This window comes from Mangifera indica, chromosome 5, assembly GCF_011075055.1.
Source record: "Mangifera indica cultivar Alphonso chromosome 5, CATAS_Mindica_2.1, whole genome shotgun sequence".
Taxonomy (NCBI): domain Eukaryota; kingdom Viridiplantae; phylum Streptophyta; class Magnoliopsida; order Sapindales; family Anacardiaceae; genus Mangifera; species Mangifera indica.
This window is the reverse complement of record NC_058141.1, coordinates 9,082,352-9,101,564: the sequence shown is the minus strand read 5'-3', so window position 1 is coordinate 9,101,564 and position 19,213 is coordinate 9,082,352. Positions and strand designations below refer to the sequence as shown.

General features: G+C 32.7%; 1 protein-coding gene across 1 annotated transcript; it reads left to right on the top strand.

Moving 5' to 3' along the window:
• The first annotated feature begins 5,537 nt into the window (after positions 1 to 5,537).
• On the top strand, positions 5,538 to 7,466 carry LOC123215357 (non-functional NADPH-dependent codeinone reductase 2-like). The gene is made up of 4 exons (XM_044635411.1): positions 5,538 to 5,980; positions 6,259 to 6,505; positions 6,593 to 6,772; positions 7,066 to 7,466. The coding sequence occupies exons 1-4, from the start codon at positions 5,574 to 5,576 to the stop codon at positions 7,288 to 7,290; spliced, it is 1,059 nt and encodes a 352-aa protein (XP_044491346.1). The 5' UTR covers positions 5,538 to 5,573; the 3' UTR covers positions 7,291 to 7,466.
• The last annotated feature ends 11,747 nt before the right edge of the window (positions 7,467 to 19,213 follow it).

Below are 19,213 nucleotides of genomic sequence, written 5' to 3'. Positions count from 1 at the left end.
AGACAAGCTATTGATTACATGATATATATGTTGAACATATATGAACTATACTATACTTCTAACACCATATTTTTAATACAATAACTCAACAATAGAACTCTAAATTAATTTTCATTAAGTAACCACCACTACCATATCACACTATACTAAATTAACTACACTCAACTTTGTAGTCATCTCTACAACAATAGACAACATTCAATAATATAGTCTTATTTATCACTGAATTAAGATTTCATTCAGCTTTACTACCACACAAAATGTCAAATAAATAAATATTTAGCAATTTCTATTTTACTCAAGCTTGGATCAGACAATTTTTTAGCTCTATAGCCACACATTACATTAAATAATTTAACTTTTTGCCATTTCAATCATATATAAAATTGAATTAAAGAACTTTCAACTTTACAACAACAAAAACATGAAATAAATTAATTTAAAGCAAATTTTAATTGGTCATAGGACTGAATTAAACAATTATAGCTTCATCGCCACACACAATATTAATTTAATTTAACATTCAAAATTTACAATAATACAGACTACTAGATTAAGTAACTTTCAACTCTACAGCTACTCACAACCAACATCAATAACATGCACTGAAATTTTATTGATTTTGTAAGAGATTTTCCATAAAATCTATCATATCACTTGCCAAAGAGTAAAATTAAAGACTATTAAATCGAGTACAATGGAACTATAAGTTAAAGGTTTGTTTACCACTCACATATTTGAGTAGACCCCAAATTGGTACTAAAATCCCATACGAATCTTCCTCCTTTCTCACATATTTGAACCAATTCAAAGTAACCTAGTTAGAATTTTGGAAATCCCTAATTTGAATAGTGAAATTTAAATCCTAAAAGTTAAATGTGATTAAAAATTGAGATACTCTAACCTATTTTCCTATCAATTCCATCCTCTCTTTCTTTTCCTTTGCCTTTCTTCTCTTTCTCTCTTCTTCGTCTAGTTTCTCCAATTTTTGCAAGAAAAACACAAAAATGGCTTCACCCTTTTACGTTTAAGTATGTTTTATTGGCAATTTATTTCTTAGATCCCATACTTATGAACATTTTCACTTAACCCCATAAGTTTTACAGCTATATTACAAAATGATTTTGACTTTTTATTTTACATATTTCAACTCTTTAACAAGAATTTGGGATATTCCAATATCTATCATGTCCCTAATTTGAAGAAAAATTTAGTTTAAGTGTCTCAAATTACTAATTTTGGAAAATATGTTTTGTTTGGTCTAAATTATGTGAAGGTGGTTTCTCTCAAAGCAATTCCTTCTAGTGATCAAATTGCACATATATTTACAAAAGCTTTATCAAAAGCTAAATTTAAAAATTTTAGAGCTACTCTTGTAGTTACTGATTGTAAGTATGCATTAAGAGGGTGTATTAAAAATTAATGCAACTTACCTGTTGTTAGTCTTTTGTTTCTATTGTTTTGGGTTTGACCAAGTTGAGAGTAAAGTGTCAAATAAGAGAGTACTTTATTCTGTTGTGGTAGAATTTTATGTAAGTAATGGGTGTTTATTATAGTAGAATTTTATGTAAGTTGTAGATGTCTTTTAGAAGAGTCTCTTATGTTGAGTTTATGAATTGAAAACATTTGATGTATTTTTATCATTCTTCAATAAGATCTATCAATGTAGACTTAATCTTGGATATCGTATCTTTATGTTTATGCATACTTACTTGCCCCTTGACAGTGCTGCTCAATAAAGAATCTCATTTCCCCTTTTGACTCCTCTTTTTTTCTTTTTTGTGTTGGTCTCTGTAAGAAAAAATATTGTATCTCAAGTAAAAAACATACAAAAATAAAAAAAAATCAATTTAGCCCCCAATTTTTGAGTAAAGTACCATACACCCCCTTACATTGTCAAATATTAAATAACCTCATATTCTACAATATCACTTCAACCCATGCAAGTTCTAATATCTAATAACACCCTCACATTATGAAATATCATTTCACCCCATACATAGTCTAATATCTAATAACATTTCGCATTGTAAAATATAATTTCACCCTCTAGGATTATAATCTTCAAATAACCACAAGATTTTTCTACAATTGTAATTTTTAGACACAATTCTAAGCTAGTTTTTAACACACCACAAATTATTGCATAATCAACAAATAAATAAAGTTTTGAATTAATGATTGTATAAATATCTCCATATCACAAACTTATTTTCTTCGTATTGAAATCACAACCACGAATTTATTTCTTTCAGAACGAAATCACAGTATCGAATGTTGAGTGAGATTGTAAATGTGAATGCCTTTTTTCTTATGTAGGGTTAGCGTTTATATAGAATATATGAAGGGTATTTTGGGTATTATATTAGATATTTTGGGTATTTTTGTTTAACTGTTAGAAATTTGGATAATTGAGTTTAACTTAAATAGATGAGGGTAATTTTGTTTTAATACTTGAGATATGGGTATTTGAATTAATATCAAGGAGTGAATTGAATTGAATTTGGATTTGTTAATAAAAACTAACATTCTTATGGTTACCAAATTTCTACTATAATTAATAATCGTAATACGTAGTTAAAGATAAATTATTAATAATATTATTCTATTATTGTTTGTCCATCAATAGAATTTTTAAAATCAAGGAATAATTATAGACATATTTTTGTTCAATAGACTATACATACACACTTTGATATATAATTTAGATATACAGATGATGTGTTATCATACAAATGGATGATTGTAACAAACATCCTTGATCAAATAGTCTAGCCCATTGTCAATATATTGTCCATTTTGGATCCACAGTCCATCATAGTTTTGTTTATGAGTTTTACAACCAAAAATATATCTTAACAGTTTAAGGAACTCATCGGCTATTTAATTAGTCAAATCCTCCCATCATTAACCGATGCGGGATACACAGATAGAGTACAGATAGACTCAACATCTCTCATCTCTCATGTGCTTTGCTGATATAGGATTTGCCTAAAAGTATCACATACACCCCTTTACAAGACTTAGTGTTTTCGTTGAGGTTTATCTTACCATCATTTAAGAGGATATGTGAAACCACTCTAATACCATATGTAACATCCCTAATATAATACCCTGACTTGCTATCAAAATATTGTCTACTTTGGATACACAGTCCATCATAGTTTTGCTTTTGAGTTTTGTAACCCAAAAAACATTTTGACAACTTAAGAAGCTCACAAACTATTTAACCAATCAAATTTTCCCATCCTTAACCAATGTGGGATACACAAACATAGTATTGACAAACCTAATATCTCTCTCATACTTTGTTGATGTGGGATTTGTCCAAGGGTATCATACTGATTTTCAATTAAAGATAAAATAACACTAAATTATATAATAACTTATCATCTGTGTACCAAAAGTGTGTACAACAATGTTGCTCATTTTTGCTTTGATATGACTAATTTACAAAAAGAAAATCATTTGGCTTATTTTGCTAAAAACCAAATGAAAATTTAGCACTCAAACTTCGATGAAATGACAATTGTCATTCCTTTAAGTTTGAAAACCATTTGTCCACCTATCATTTACTTTTGTTAATAAAAACTATTATATGGAACGGTAGAAAGGTAATTTTACATGGATCTGGATATGTCCCATGGGTTAGGTCATGGTACAACATGGCTCGTGGGCATTGTAAGTCACATTGAATATGGCCAAACATAACCCATGATCGTGTCTACATGGATCTAAAAAAACAACGATTCAACTATTTGTATGACCACAAACCAGAAAACCTGAGTTTTTGTTTAATTCACTACCAAATCCAATTCAAATCGATATTTAGGCAACCCCTAGGCATATTCAAGTAAGCTCTTGTGAACTTCTATTGGAGTAGAATCCCAACAAGTAAAAAAACTACATTTAAGACCAATATTATTACCTAACCTATCCACAAAAAAAAAAAAAAGAAAAAGAAAAAAGAAAACCTTGTATTGTAAATCTATTAATAACAAAATAATAAGCCCTACAAAATGGAGATAAAATTAGGCTATTTCATTTGACTATACCTAAGTGGTTGGAACTTCATACTATGAAGACATAAAATAATAGACAAAGAATTAGATTCAATTCATAACAAATGCCAACCTTTCGAATGAGCAATCTCAATAGCTAAGATAATGTCATAAAGTTCAACATGGAAAGATGAATGGTGGCTTGAAGAAACTACCAAACATCCTTGATATGCTTCACTTAAAACTCTAAAACAACACCATGAGTAGAAGGGCTTGGATTTCCTTTAGATAAACCATTTACATTTTTGAGATTGAGATACTAGATATAGTCTCACTAGTGTTGTGGCCAGATCTGGTCTATTGGTAATGATCAAGGCCAACTCTGACCTTGTCAATTGTCGAGAGGCCTTTTGTGGCCTAGATCAATGCTACCAAAAGGCTTTCAAATCATTTCTGAAGATGAATGTGGTGGTGGAGGAATTTTTGGTGGATTAGCCATTGGTGATGGACGAAGAGAATTTGTTGGTCTAATGGAGTAAGCGTTGGTGTTGGTGGAGGATAACTCCTTGGTGGATTAGAAATTGCGGGTGATGGAAGGAATGAACTTTATGGTGGATTAGATGCTTCTAGCGATGGTGGAGATGAACCTGTTGGTGGATCGAATACAGATAAAGATGGTGGTGGTGTTGTAGGTGAAATGGATTATTGAAAAAGGAAGGGAGAAGGTGTAGCACTTGTTGAGGGTATTTTTGTAATTTTAATAAAATATGACAAATTAGTAATTAACATTAGTATTAAGTACTCATGGTAGTTTTGTAATTTTACTAAAGGGATAAATTAGTAATTTACAGTAAAATATGTTATGAATATCAGCATAGGTTACTGTAGTTACACCTATGTTTTGTTTTAAAAAAAATGTATAGTAATGGAGTTAAAACAGAATAAGTTGGGGTTAACGGTTTTCGTTAGCAATAAAACGCAACACCTTGGAAGCAAAAATGTCGTATTGGCTTGTTGATGATGGTTTTATAAAAATACCTCTAACAGTCGATTTAACTTACTCTAGATGATTTGAGACTTTTTTTCCTTAATTCTCTGCATATCCTTGTTTGCAGATGAATTCAGTAATAGTGTGTTTTTTTTTTTTTTGGGTTCAAATTTTCGCACTAATTGTGTGTTTGGTTTAATAGTTGTGATGATTGCTAACTTACCATTCTATCATGTATTACGAACTATATAAAAAGCATGTTGCTTGTTCTCCTCTTGAGTACTATTTTTCAAAGATTTAAGGTCTCTGTCACCAAATCAAACAGTTTTTATTGGCAGAAGTAATAGAATTTCTAAAGTTAAAGTGGAAAATAGTGATTCAACCTTTTTTTTTAAAATAAAGTAGGTACATGATTGTAAAATGGTCAACAATGAATGTGATTTTAGCCTTTAAAATATTGGATTCGATCTTTTTTAATTAACGCAATCGCTTAGGTCATCATCAGCTACTTAAGAAAACGAAAACCATTGACCTTTTAACAACCATACTGACCCCTCACCTTATTCGCCTGGGAAATAGCCAATATGTGCGGCTATGCTACAATATATATTTGGATAAGGTTGAGTAGGAGCTCAGTTTCAAAATACAAGATGGCAAACTCTACAGCGGTAGCAGCTATCAATATCCCAGAAGCAAAACTGAGTTCATCTGCCAGCAACCGGAAGATGCCAGTGATCGGACTGGGGACGGCAGCTGACAACTTAGACGAACAAGCCATGAAACTTGCTGTCCTGGAAGCCATAAAGCTGGGTTACAGGCACTTCGACACTGCTTCACTGTACGGGTCCGAGAAGGCTCTAGGTGAAGCAATTTCTGATGCACTAAAACTCGGCCTTGTTAATTCTCGTGAAGAACTATTCATCACTACCAAGCTTTGGCCCTCTGAGGCTCATCCTGATCTTGTTGTCCCATCTTTACAGAAGTCTCTCAGGTATGATTTTTACTTAATCAGACTGCATATATGATCACAAACTAAATAGTTCATATGCATCCAATTTTAAATATTCAGTTGAATAACTATTATATATAGCTTTTTATGTCACAAGGATTCCGAAAGGCAACCTAAAAACGAAGTAACGGTGAATAAAAACCTGTAGATCATTTGTTTGCTCTTGAATTTCAAATAATCGCAAAGAGGAAGAAGCAGAGCAAAACAAGATTATTTAACAGACTGTTTCTAATCAATCTATGTTTGTTGACTGTAAGCAGGAATCTTCAGATGGCATACGTTGACCTCTATCTCATTCACATGCCCATCAGTGCAAAACCAAGTGACAAGCTACAGTACCCGATACCCGAACAGGATCTTCTACCGATGGACTACAAGGGTGTTTGGGAATCCATGGAAGAGTGCCAGAGGCTTGGCCTCACTAAGTCCATTGGTGTCAGCAACTTTTCTATCAAGAAGCTTGAGACCATACTTTCCTTCGCTACCATTCCTCCTTCAGTCAATCAAGTGAGTTTCCTCAAATTTTCTTCTCTTTTAACACGTTTTCTGTAGAGATAGTGATAGTCGTTTGAAAATGATAATTTATTTATATAGGTGGAGATGAACCCTGTATGGCAACAGAAGAAGCTTAGAGACTATTGCAAGGCCAAGGATATTATAATAACTGCCTACTCCCCTTTGGGAGCTAAAGGGGCCAGTTGGGGTACTAATCTAGTTCTGGAGAATGAAGCATTGAAGCAGATTGCAAATGTCCATGGAAAGACTGTTGCTCAGGTTCCATTTTATAAGTTTCATTGCTATTTCCGTTATAATTTTTTTTTTGTAGTTGTTTTATGTCTCAAACAAAAACAGGAGCGAAGGTTTTTTTGTTTTTGTTTTCATTTAATAATAGTTAGTTCAATTGGTTAAATATATAGGCTTCTATAAGTGCTCATGGAATTGTTCTCGCTTATACTAGAATGAGAAGAGTTTTCTTTTATCAATTGTCAGTTATGTGACATAATGTAAATCTTTATTATCAAACTTCTGTCGCTTTGCTTATGTTTCTTACGTTGGTACTTTGACAGGTTTGTCTTAGATGGATATTTGAGCAGGGCGTAACTGTTGTTGTTAAGAGCTTCAATAAGGAGAGGATGATGAAGAATGTGGAGATTTTTGACTGGGCACTATCTGCTGAGGACTATGGCAAGATCAATCAAATACAACAACAGAGGGTGATGTCACAAGAGTGTTTTGTTTCTCCCCGTGGACCATTCAAGACTCTTCAAGAATTCTGGGATGAGGAATGTTGACCTTTAATGTTTTAGATTTTGTCCAAATGTCATGAAACTTAGCATGTTATAAAAATTACGAATAAATCATGCGTAACATTCCAATAAAATTAATCATGCTTGCATGATTAATAGCAAGATCATGTAATGATTATTAGAACACGATAATTAGTAAATAATTTAGAGTTATTGAAGAACTTATTGAAGTAATAAACCATAAGCTTTTAATCTTTAAATGCAAACTTAAATTTATAAGCAAAAAATTGAATATGTTGATTGGTTTTTCTCTCCAAAAACTTTTCTGTACTACGACTTTCTATAAGTAAAAGTATTCATATATGTTTTAGAGAGAGTACTTAGATTTAATAGTGATTCCTTAATGGTAATAGGAATTTCCTATGATTACTAGTTCTACCCATTAAGGATAAGTAAAATCTAATTGATCCACACTTTTATTTTTTGGATTAAACCACTAAATAAAAGGTTTATTGGATTCCTGTCACTAATCACATTAACCTTAACAATATGTCATTAGACTATAATATTACTTGTTTATGTTAATTAAAATGTAATTAATGCTAGTTCACAATTAGGAAATTTTTCAATGTTCTCCTATTTGGTTAACATTAATAATTTTGTGTTACCTTCAAAAAACAATAAATAAAAGAACTCTTGGTGGCTTACAAAAAACCTTTAACATGCCAACTATTTTTACAACAAAGTGGTTCAAAGACAACACCTTAACAACAATCCAATTAACATGATTGCTAATAATGAACTATGACAATTATTATAATCATTCATTAATATACTATCAATATATGATTACAATTACTAATTGTTGGAAATAATTAAACATGCCAGGATCAAAATCTGTGAAAAACTGTAAATACAAATTTCGCGTACCCGTTTCAATATCCGATGAAGCGTCTTCGAATTCTACACGAGGTATTGACGTTAGTCTGTTTCCACGACGCCATTTGCTCACGTATTGGGAGACAAGATTTACTGTGTATTGCATTGGCAGGAGAATTGAAAAGAGATGTTTTTCTTCTGAAAAATAACGTTATAATTATGAGGAGGCAGTTGGACAATTTATATATGTCCAACTGCCTTCCAACTCCTTCTCATAACTGCCCATGATAGTTACATTAAACCGGATCGGATCGACCTGTCATGGGTAGACCCAGATCCAATATCTCCCACTCACATATGATGGAAGACCTGAACCAAATGCTTAGCCACAAAAAACTCATGTAGCAGTACGTTTCATACTTGCAAATGTGTCGTGCGACCTCGCGAACAACTTGCACTTGGGAGCTAAATACTATGCATCTGTTAGGAATAGCATAATCGCTTCAATCGGAATAAAACAAAAATGAAACATTAGGCTCGCAGCACCCCAGACTTACTCGATAACACTAGCTCCCTTTAATCCCTCATTTTTCATTGTGCTATTTTCCTATGTATCCATAATCAAGTCCAATCTCCATATGAGTGACATGATCGGCCGGCCAATGGACACAGGTAACATATAAGTCTTCCTCTTATACTCGAAATTCTCAATTTAAACTTAGCTGTTTTTCTAGTCATGTTCCATAGACCGAATCATGCGTGGCCATAGGTTCCAAGCTAAGATAACAACACTAAGAGTAAATATCGAACAACAGTAAAGAGTCAAAGGGTACCAACATGAGGTAATCCTTACAAAGTCTTACACAGTGAAGGAGTAGGGATTCATCCTTCCATTACTTTAACTAGTCGCCTTACTTATGCACACATGGTATGAATCATGTGTTACAGTGTGTATTTTCTCAAATGTAATTCACAACACTATATAGATCTTAGTTTAGTCGCTACATTTAACGCCTAACCTGAGTTCTTAATCATCTTCACACTTGTAGGTATTTATCTATATTAAGAACTCACATCTGACATTCACAAGTTATTTAGACGTGGGGAATCCAAATCGGTCATTTTTCAAATGTATCTATTTATGACCTCATCTTGATCAATCATCAATGCGACATTTTTATTTCAATAAATATTTTCTTGAGAAATTTGTCTCCCATTGGTATGCTCTCTTAGCATCACATTTCTCAAGAATAATGTCTCATATTTGCTCGCTTTTTTAGCGCCAAAGACGATTGCTCGTGTGAGTGAGCCAATCTCTAACTTGTGTGACATTACAATCTTGTTGAGCTAAAAACGATGTGTATGCAGTGAAAACCCAAGAATTTCGGGACGTAAGTTCAAAACATAAAATGAACTTAAATTCATGGTTTTCGACGTTGTGTCATCAGTACAATATATAAGCTCAACACTCATCAATCATAGGCTACGCAATCCAAGAATTTTAACATGTGCAAGATATACTTTTCTTGGAAGAATCTTGGTTAAAAGATCAATGACTATACAATGCGTAAAATTATATTGTACGTTCATTTCTCTCTTGGAAATCGAGTCTCTTATTACGTTGTGTCTAGTGTCGATACGTTTGGTTATCTTATGATAAATTCAGGATCTTTTATTTCAACAGACAACCATTGCTCCGACAATATCGTCCTGTTTACTCAGATTCACAAAGAATCTTCTTAACCAAATAGTTTCTTGCACATTTACTGAATAGGTTATATACTAGGCTTTCGATGTGGATACGGCTACGCATCTCTGTTTCTTATAGCTCCAAGATATGGGTTTTTTTGGAGTAAGAAAACTTAGCCGTAAGTTAATTTGTGTTGGTTTAAAAACACTTCCCTAACTGACATCTCAATAGCCAATCAAACGCAAGTTCGATCCTTAATCACATAATCAATCATCCACAGAGCCTTAAAAAATATATCAAAATTCTACATACAGCCTTTCAGTGCTCTTTTCAACATTTACTTATATCGACTAACTAGCCCAATCAAAAATAAATATCTGGGCATGTATGCGCCATAGTATACATAATACATCTGATGACATTTGAATAGATAACTTTTGACATTTCTCTGCTTCTATCTTAAGTTTTGGGACATATCTCTTTTGGCTCAATAATTCGTCATTTAGCACAAGAATATCAACGGGTTCACAGTATACCATATTGGATTGTTCTAAAATCTTTTGAATATTATACTCTTATGACAGAGTCAAAAGTTTCTTTAAACAATTTCTCTAAATATAAATTCACAATATGTATTCTGTTTTCCCACATCCTGCAAGTAAAAAATATGAACAACTATCCTTTGATGATTATCACTTACTTCAAATCATTTCTAGCTATCTGTACATCATCATACACATTGATAGAATTACAAATTTGTCATCAGACTTTGTCACATAGACATGATGGTCTTGATTAATCATCTCAAAATTCAAGTACCAGTATCTAGATGACAGTTTTAGGTCATTCAATATCTTTGAAACTTGCATTCTCTGCGCTTCAGACCTAAAACAATGAGATCTATATCTCATTTCATGCAAATTTTTTTGTCATGTTTTCCACTAAGGAAAATTGTCTTGACATTCATCTGGTGTAATTCTAAATTTAAATGTGTTATTATAGCTAGAACTAAATACATTGAAGTAAATATTATAAATTACGAAAAATATCTTTCTACTCAATCTATACTTTCTCATTGGGTATAGTTTTTCGCTATTAAGCGAATTATATCTATTTATTGAGCCATCCGCCTTACGACTAATTCAAGAAACTCATTCATTCCCAATGAATTTTTGATCTAGCAATAAGTCAACCAAAACCTAAAATTTGTTTGTTTTCTTTGTATTCCATCTCTTCTTCCAATGCATTTCAAAATTTTCTTATCAAAGGATAGGACATTTATTTCAGGTTCTTCATCATTTTGGGGAGTGGTCATAAAAACCTTGTTTTCACTTTAAAAACGTCATTTTAATACTTTCGGACATCCACTCCAATGCAATTGAGAATTAATGCTCTCATTATCCGAAGTAGATTAAAGCTTAATCCCAATGCTTCCACTAGGGTGAGATGAACAAAATAAACAATTGAAGATCATTACTTCTACTATCCGAAATAGGTTAGAGTTTAATTGCATTTGCTCCCACTAACTAGAACAAGTGTAGGTCTCATTTCTTAGGACTCAACTAATGGTCGCTAAGATATACCCATCTTCATTCTTTTCTCATCTCATTCAGTTGAAACCTTTTATCAACTTCATCCCTATTATGAAAAATATCCTCTATGAATATAGTATCTCTAATACAAGTTCAGTTAATCTTTCAACGAAATCCTCCCTAATGAACACATACCCTTTGGAGTGCTCAGCGTATCTGATAAAGATACATTCATTTCTTCTCAGTCTCAATTACTCTAACTTATGAGAAAAGTTATGGATTGATATTGCTAACCACTAAGGTTGCAGTCAATTAACTCAGATTTTCTATCTGATCATAACTCATAGGGAGTGGAAGCAATTAGATTAATAGGCAATCGGTTAAGTTCTCAAGCAACAATTAATATCATATCATCCCAAAGTGACTTGACGTTTTGCTTACGCTTTCATTGACTTAACCATTTTCAATAGAGTTCAATTACTCTTATTCACTACATTGGTTGTTGCCAAGTTTTGGAATTTCTATTTACCATACTATTTCTTTCATTACTCAGTTCCTTAAACTTTCGGAACAAATGCTCAAGACCTCGGTGAGTTTATAAAATTCTTATCTATTTTGTCTAATTGATTCTCAACCATAATTATATATAGTGTCTAAAGCAGTCTACTGCTTCTGACTTATAGGAGATCAAGTAGACAAGACTGAATCAAGCATTGTTATCATCACTAGTAATGAAATATGAGATACATTCTCAAACTTTACATTCATAGGAAAATATATACCCAAGTATATAGATTGCGAAGGAAGTCAAACTTATATAGGTTTGTCAAATGGTTTTCTAAAAGTTTTTCCAACTAGGCAATGCTTACATATGGACAATTCTATTTATGTGAAAGTTCCTAATAAACTTTCATAGGCCAATTTATTCAACCCATCTTGGCCAACATGCCCTAATATAACATGTCATATATTTGCATTCATATCCATACACATAGAAAAAGCAAATAATGAAAAACTTAACATTATCAAAAATGTAAGGTGACAAACACCATATAACCATTAAACCAACAAACCAAATCTATAGAAATCAATTCTATCACATTTCAATAAAACACCCAGAGAAATTCAAATTATATCCTAGTTTAAGAAGAACACATACTTTGACCAAGATTTGTTGAATATTTTAGAGTATATTGGATTTTGTGTAGGCATAGGATTCGATCATCTGTAAAACTTATTTGCTTGTGTCTATTCCTCTTACTACAACTTTTGTGTTGTTGCCTACATATATCCAATTCACTTTATTCAGAATTCGATAGAAATCTACTAAAAATCTTCTATCATAAGCTACTTGGTCAGTGGCTTCTAAGTTCATAATCCACATAAGATAATACTCAGTTAATATCACAGTACTAGAAAATCAAAGTCTCATCACTTTATTTTAAACAAGACTATTATTTTCAGCTCTGTTAATTCACAGGCGATATAATTCTTGTTGCTTCTATTGCAACTACTCATTTTGTTTCCGTCTCTACTTCTAGTACTTTTGCCACTCTATCATTTCGATTCTTTGTTCTTATTCTTTGAGCATTAAATGATCTTCTTCCTATATATGGACTTGAGCCACTCATTTTTAAAAGTTGATTCTACAATGTATGCATGAGTACAAAATTCAGCTGCCTCAAGGGCGCTTGTCCTCCAATTTTATGTGGCTAGAATAATTAACAAAAGTCCTTCTTTCTTCACTGTGGGTCATATGTACCTTTATATGCTCCAACTATCAGGAAGAGCTCATTTTTCTAAATGAACATACTGTTCATGTATCAGGTTACACGTAGCTGACTTTAGTTTCATAATCAAATTTGACATTCAATCAAATTCAACAATCAACTGTCTTTATTTAGAGACTAAAGTTCCTTCAAACTTTTCAACTAAAACCATACTTATGACATATGCAGTTGAACATTAATGGTACTCATATACCAGATCGATAATCATGAAACTAATTAAGATATCACACGAAGTGAATCTTGCTTCTTACATGCGTGATGTGTGTCCACAACACATTTGTGTAAGACACTGATTAGGTTTCTATCCCTTAGTCAGCCACAACTATATCTTCACCTGATTCACAACCTCCAAAGCCTTTTGCTCATCTAGGATATTGTGCATTTCATATGCCACATGATTTAATTCTTTCTATTCAGTATCATTCTCATTCAAATCAGTCATCATTTTTTAAGATGTTATGGTTAACTAGATTACAGAGACATATCTATCAGACACAATACTATCAATGCAATCAAATACACATCAATTGTCATAATTACGCATTAAAATTTTAAAATATCTCATATAAGACAAAATCGAAAGTTCTCTATGTTCCCAATCATTTCTCATAACACAAATGCTTGCCATTTTAAACTTTAATCTAATTGCGTCAATATTAATTTTGAATGAGAATTTCATTAAATTCTACTAATCTCAGAATTTCCACACTTAACTAATATATATGATACAACAAATGTATCATCTATTTTAACTAAGACCATTTCATCAACCCGTATTGATCTTTGAGTCACTTTATCCGTGATAAAGTCTCTATTACATTTGCATTAGGTCAAATACCTCGTATTACGTTAGTTTTAGGAATAACTATAAAATAATGGATATTCTATCGTACATTACTAAGCATCGCTCTATAACAAGTTGTAATGAATCCACTCAGTCCCAAAAAGTTTCAAATTCTTACGTCCCAAATAAGATCATTGATTACGGGGCTCATATTCATGCATGAACATTTTCTCTTTTCCAATTAAGAGAATTCAATAGAGTATTAATTGTTTCAACATGCAATGCGATAGTCCCTAGTCAACAAACTTGCATGAAGTAGAAACATGTATTTTAAAACACCAATATGTGTTTTCGGGAGTCGGAATAAGATATTACATGTCATTATACGCCATAAGACCCATGAAACACATCTCATATTTAGATCCGAGTACTACACAACATCCAAGGATCAGAAAATAGATTTCACGTGCCAAGACGCACTGGAAATGGATGTTCACGTGCTATCACGCACCATAATAAGCTCATATGCCCTTTCACGTGTCGAGTTGACACCACACGCACTGTAAAAGGTCTACAACAAACTTCAACGTGCTAGAATTGAGTTAAACGCGCTGTCACGCACTTAAATAAGGCTATCACGTTCGCACACGCATCGCCATGTGTTAGCCAACTCAACTCATGCGCCTTCACGTGCCTCCACAAGCTAGAACTAGTCATCATGCACGGTCAAATGTTGACCGTTGATTGGTCAACTATTTAACCATTGATCGATCAACAGTTGATCGAGTTACCCATAGGTTAGGATCTGGGCTAGGTTGACCCGATTGACTAAACGGATTGACCTGTTGACCATCAGGTTTGACCAACCAGTTGACCAATCGGGTTTTCCCAACCCGAATACGACTCAGAATCATGCGATGAACCCTAAAAGTCCTGTCCTTTTAATTGGCTATTTTTCAGCGATTTTTCGACGACAATACCATGAGGCTTTTGTATCACTGTCGATGTTGAGCCTATTCGTTCCAATTTTTGACACCGATGGCGCTGGAATCCATCGAAACAACGATGAAGAAGAACATTCATTGGGTCTCGATTTTGGGTCAATTTTCATCGATTCTGGCGTTAATTCGAATCGTTTTTCAATTCAAAACATGCAATATCATTCCTAGCATACATCCAACATGTTTCCCAACACCAATTTCATGTAATTTTAGTCGAATTAAATTTGTGTCCAAAAACGAATTTTGCAAACGAAATTCAACATACAGATTTTAATTTCACAATATACGCAATACGATTCACAGAAAAACATAACAAATACATATCCTAGGCTTTGATACCAATGTTGGAAATAATTAAACATGCAAGGATCAAAATCTGTGAAAAACTGTAAATACAAATTTCGCGTACCCGTTTCAATATCCGATGAAGCGTCTTCGAATTCTACACGAGGTGTTGATGTTAGTCTGCTTCCACGACGCCATTTGCTCACGTATTGGGAGACAAGATTTACTGTGTATTGCACTGACAGGAGAATTAAAGAGAGATGCTTTTCTTCTGAAAAATAACGTTATAATTATGAGAAGGCAGTTGGCCAATTTCTATATGTCCAACTGCCCTTCAACTCTTTCTCATAACTGCCCATGGTAGTTACATTAAACCAGGTCGGGTCAACCCATCATGGGTGGACCCAAATCCAATACTAATAATCACCTTGACCTAGATCACTCTTCTCATAATGTGATAGGATTAACATCTAACAAGTGATCATAAATACATGCTATTTCCAACAAGTCTTTATTAAAAAATCTCTATAACATTTATGCTTTAATGAAGCAAAGAAATATGACAACTTCCAATGAAGTTTGTATATTTCAATCAATAATCTCGAGATATTATAACATGAAACCTACACATACAATTATTATTCTCAAGACAATCCTTATTCCTGGGACATAATATTGTAGTATACCAAAACTAAGTGCGCATATAGATAGTTATAAAATAATCATACGTGAACAATGGTTATGATCAAATGTTAATTAAGTTAAACAAAAGTCATAAGGCAACAAAATATGTATTAAACTTTCACTAACTCAAAATATCAAGAGACCTTAAAACCCCCATGTTATCAACATGTCCTTTAAAGACTATACATCTTAATCCTTCTGTTAAGGGATTAACAAACATCAACTTTTCATTAATGTACTCTATCAAAATGTATCCCTTCTTTACTAGGTCTTTAACCATAAGATTTTTTATTTCTATGTGCTTTGATCTATTAGCTGTCTAGTTCTTAGTGAAGAATATAGTTGAACTATTATTATAATAGATCATAACAAGTCTATAAATAAAGTCAACAACAAGTAGTCTAGTAGTGAAATTCTTCAACCAACAGTTTGAGAAACTGCCCCATAACAAAGAACAAATTCAATATATATGTTTGAGGACGCTTTTTCAACATTTGACCACTCTAATAAACATAAAATGTCTTACTAAGTAGAATTTAGATCATCCACCTTTTAGTCCTTTTGCTTAGCCTAGTTTCAAATCTAGATTAAATATGGTTAGAATTAGAATTTGGAATGTGAATTTGGCCTAATGTATGACTTTGCATGGAAGGTCATGCCTGTACATAAAACTATCATGTGGATAGATCACATAGATTGCCACGACAACAAATTAAGTGGACATACGCTTGTGCATCCTTAGGATGTAGATTGTACGTCAAGCTTTTGTATGAGTCATGATTAAGGATGAATTCTAGAAAGTAGAAGGAGAAATAAAGATTATATATAAAGATCTTTTTCCCAAAAAACCCTAATCACCTCATATCCTTTGAATAGAGAGTGCGTGCGTTCTTGAAAGAGGGTAAACGTCTAACAACTATGGAGAGGAGCTCTGTTTAGACTGAGATTTCCAATGATCAAGAGAAGGAAAGAATTGACTCTAACTCTACTTGCTTGGAAACCAAGTAAGTGGAATGATCTTTCCAATTACTTTCGGTCTAGTTTGATAATCTTGCTGTTCTTAATACTTGAATTGATGTGGTGATGAAACATTGACTGAAGAACATGTTATTAAATACTAAATTTACTTTGTGAACTTGGTTAGTTGTAAGAATCCATAGGACCCAACGTAATTATACATGTTATAGAGTCGAAACCTTGATTGTTTGGCTGATTGCATGTGACTAGGTTAATTAGCATACATAAGAACATAGAAAAATATGGTCAAGAATGGCTTGAACTAAATTTTGATGACATCATACGCGACTGTGCCATGTTCAATCATGGTCATGCATGGGCACATAAAATCTTAATTTTAACAGGTGTACACCCATATGCCTTGTTATGTACACCCGAACATCTATTCTTGAAAATTAGACATCATTAACAAACTCATGCACAAACAAGATGTATGATTGCTCATGACCTAAAATTACTTGTTGACATCATGTATGCCCATGCACTTGAAAGGGTCATGCTCGTACATGGATGTAGAAAATTATGATAATACCCTTATGTAACACCTATAGGCATGCATAAGAACATTTTAGTATTTTTTTTCTCTAAATTGAGTTATGTTTATATATATAAATGTTTGGAGCAGAGACGGTTGTGCACCATAAGGGTGTACGCCTATCATACCTTAAAGACGACAGAGTGGTCATTTCACACAAAACACGTGAAAATGGCTAAGTGTGGAGGACGAATGGTCGTGCATGCTTGGAGTGCATGCCTATGCGTCCATTCATTGAATTTCAATTGGGTAAGGATTTGTTCCTTGATATTTTTAGGACATTCTTTTAGTTGGATGACTGAAGGAATGATTGTGCATAAGAGACACATGACCATTTATGGTAGTTGTCTGACAAAAATAAAAATAGGTGCAAGGCCTAACTTATTTCACTTTTTGCAATTTCATAACCAAATAGTAGAGGACTAGAAACTTATGAGTGATTAGAGAGTGCCAAAGAAAGGAAGGAACACCGAAAATCTCATAGCCATGTGAAGACTTTGCTAACACCGGAAGAGAGGTAGGTAGATGGCCTCTCCCTTTTTGGACTTGTGAATGTATTGTTCAATTTGTGATGTTAATGGTGTTATGGTTTGTTGAAAGCATGCCAACTAATATGAAATTGATTATGATGAATGGATCAAAAGAACTACTGAGTTGCAAGTTAATACATGTATGTAATTATGCTTAATATGTTGGAAGAATTGATGAATAGCTTATGATCTATAGAATTGAGTATGTGTTCATTCTGCATTTTAAGACAGTAGATGTGTACGACAAAATATGTTAAATATTGTCAAACAAAATAATCAAACTCATCATGCTTTTAACAATCAGTAGAATACTTATTAATTTTACTTATCTTTATCTCTATTTTCGGGGTCATACAACCCTTTCTTCCTTAAAAAAAGTGAATTTAAAAAATTCAGCTATTTTGATCACATTCATCCCCGTTTAATTTTTTTTCCTACGTATTTTATTTGTATCCAAATTGGCCACAATATAATTTCAAATTCCAAATAACTGAATCTATATGACTAATCAAATTTGATTTATATTTATGTTTACATTAAATTAATGAAGCAAAAACATGTAAAAGTGAAGGCTATTTAGAGAACTTACGATTTAATTACGAATTACTATAAAAGTCAAAGATCTTTCGTTGGTTGTGTGATATTGTTAGTTTTCTTCGCTTATAAATATTTTTTCACATTTTGTCTATATCAGACAAAACTAGTAAGATAGTGAATCTCATAAATTCAATGTATTGATAGTTGATCTAGTCAAATTATAAGATTTTATAGCAAATTGAACTGTTTTATTTTTGGTAGACCACTTGTGCCTCCAAGATATACTTTCCTTTCTGTAAATTTTATTTTGTTCCTGAGCAAGAGATGGCTACAATTCAAAATATTCTTGGTCAATCAGTTTTTTGCAACTTTCTACCAAATTGTGTGAAACAACACTGGGATGCGAAAAAGTTCTCCCTGACCAGCCAGCCCTAGTGCATCAGTAAGCAAAAATATTTTCAACCAAACCCATGCAAAAATTTGAATTATTTTCATTGTTTAATGTTTAATGGTTTTTTATTTTAAGTTTTCACTAATTAATTGATAAATAATTACAGAGTTATAAAGACTTTCCCTCACCAAAAATTTTGGGTCTGTCACTGCTCCTTGGCTTCGTCAGAAGCATTGCTGTTGTCCTACTGATAAGAAGACCACCTGCAAAACCAAATAGCATATCCTTTAACTCAGTGGAAACCTCCACTCTT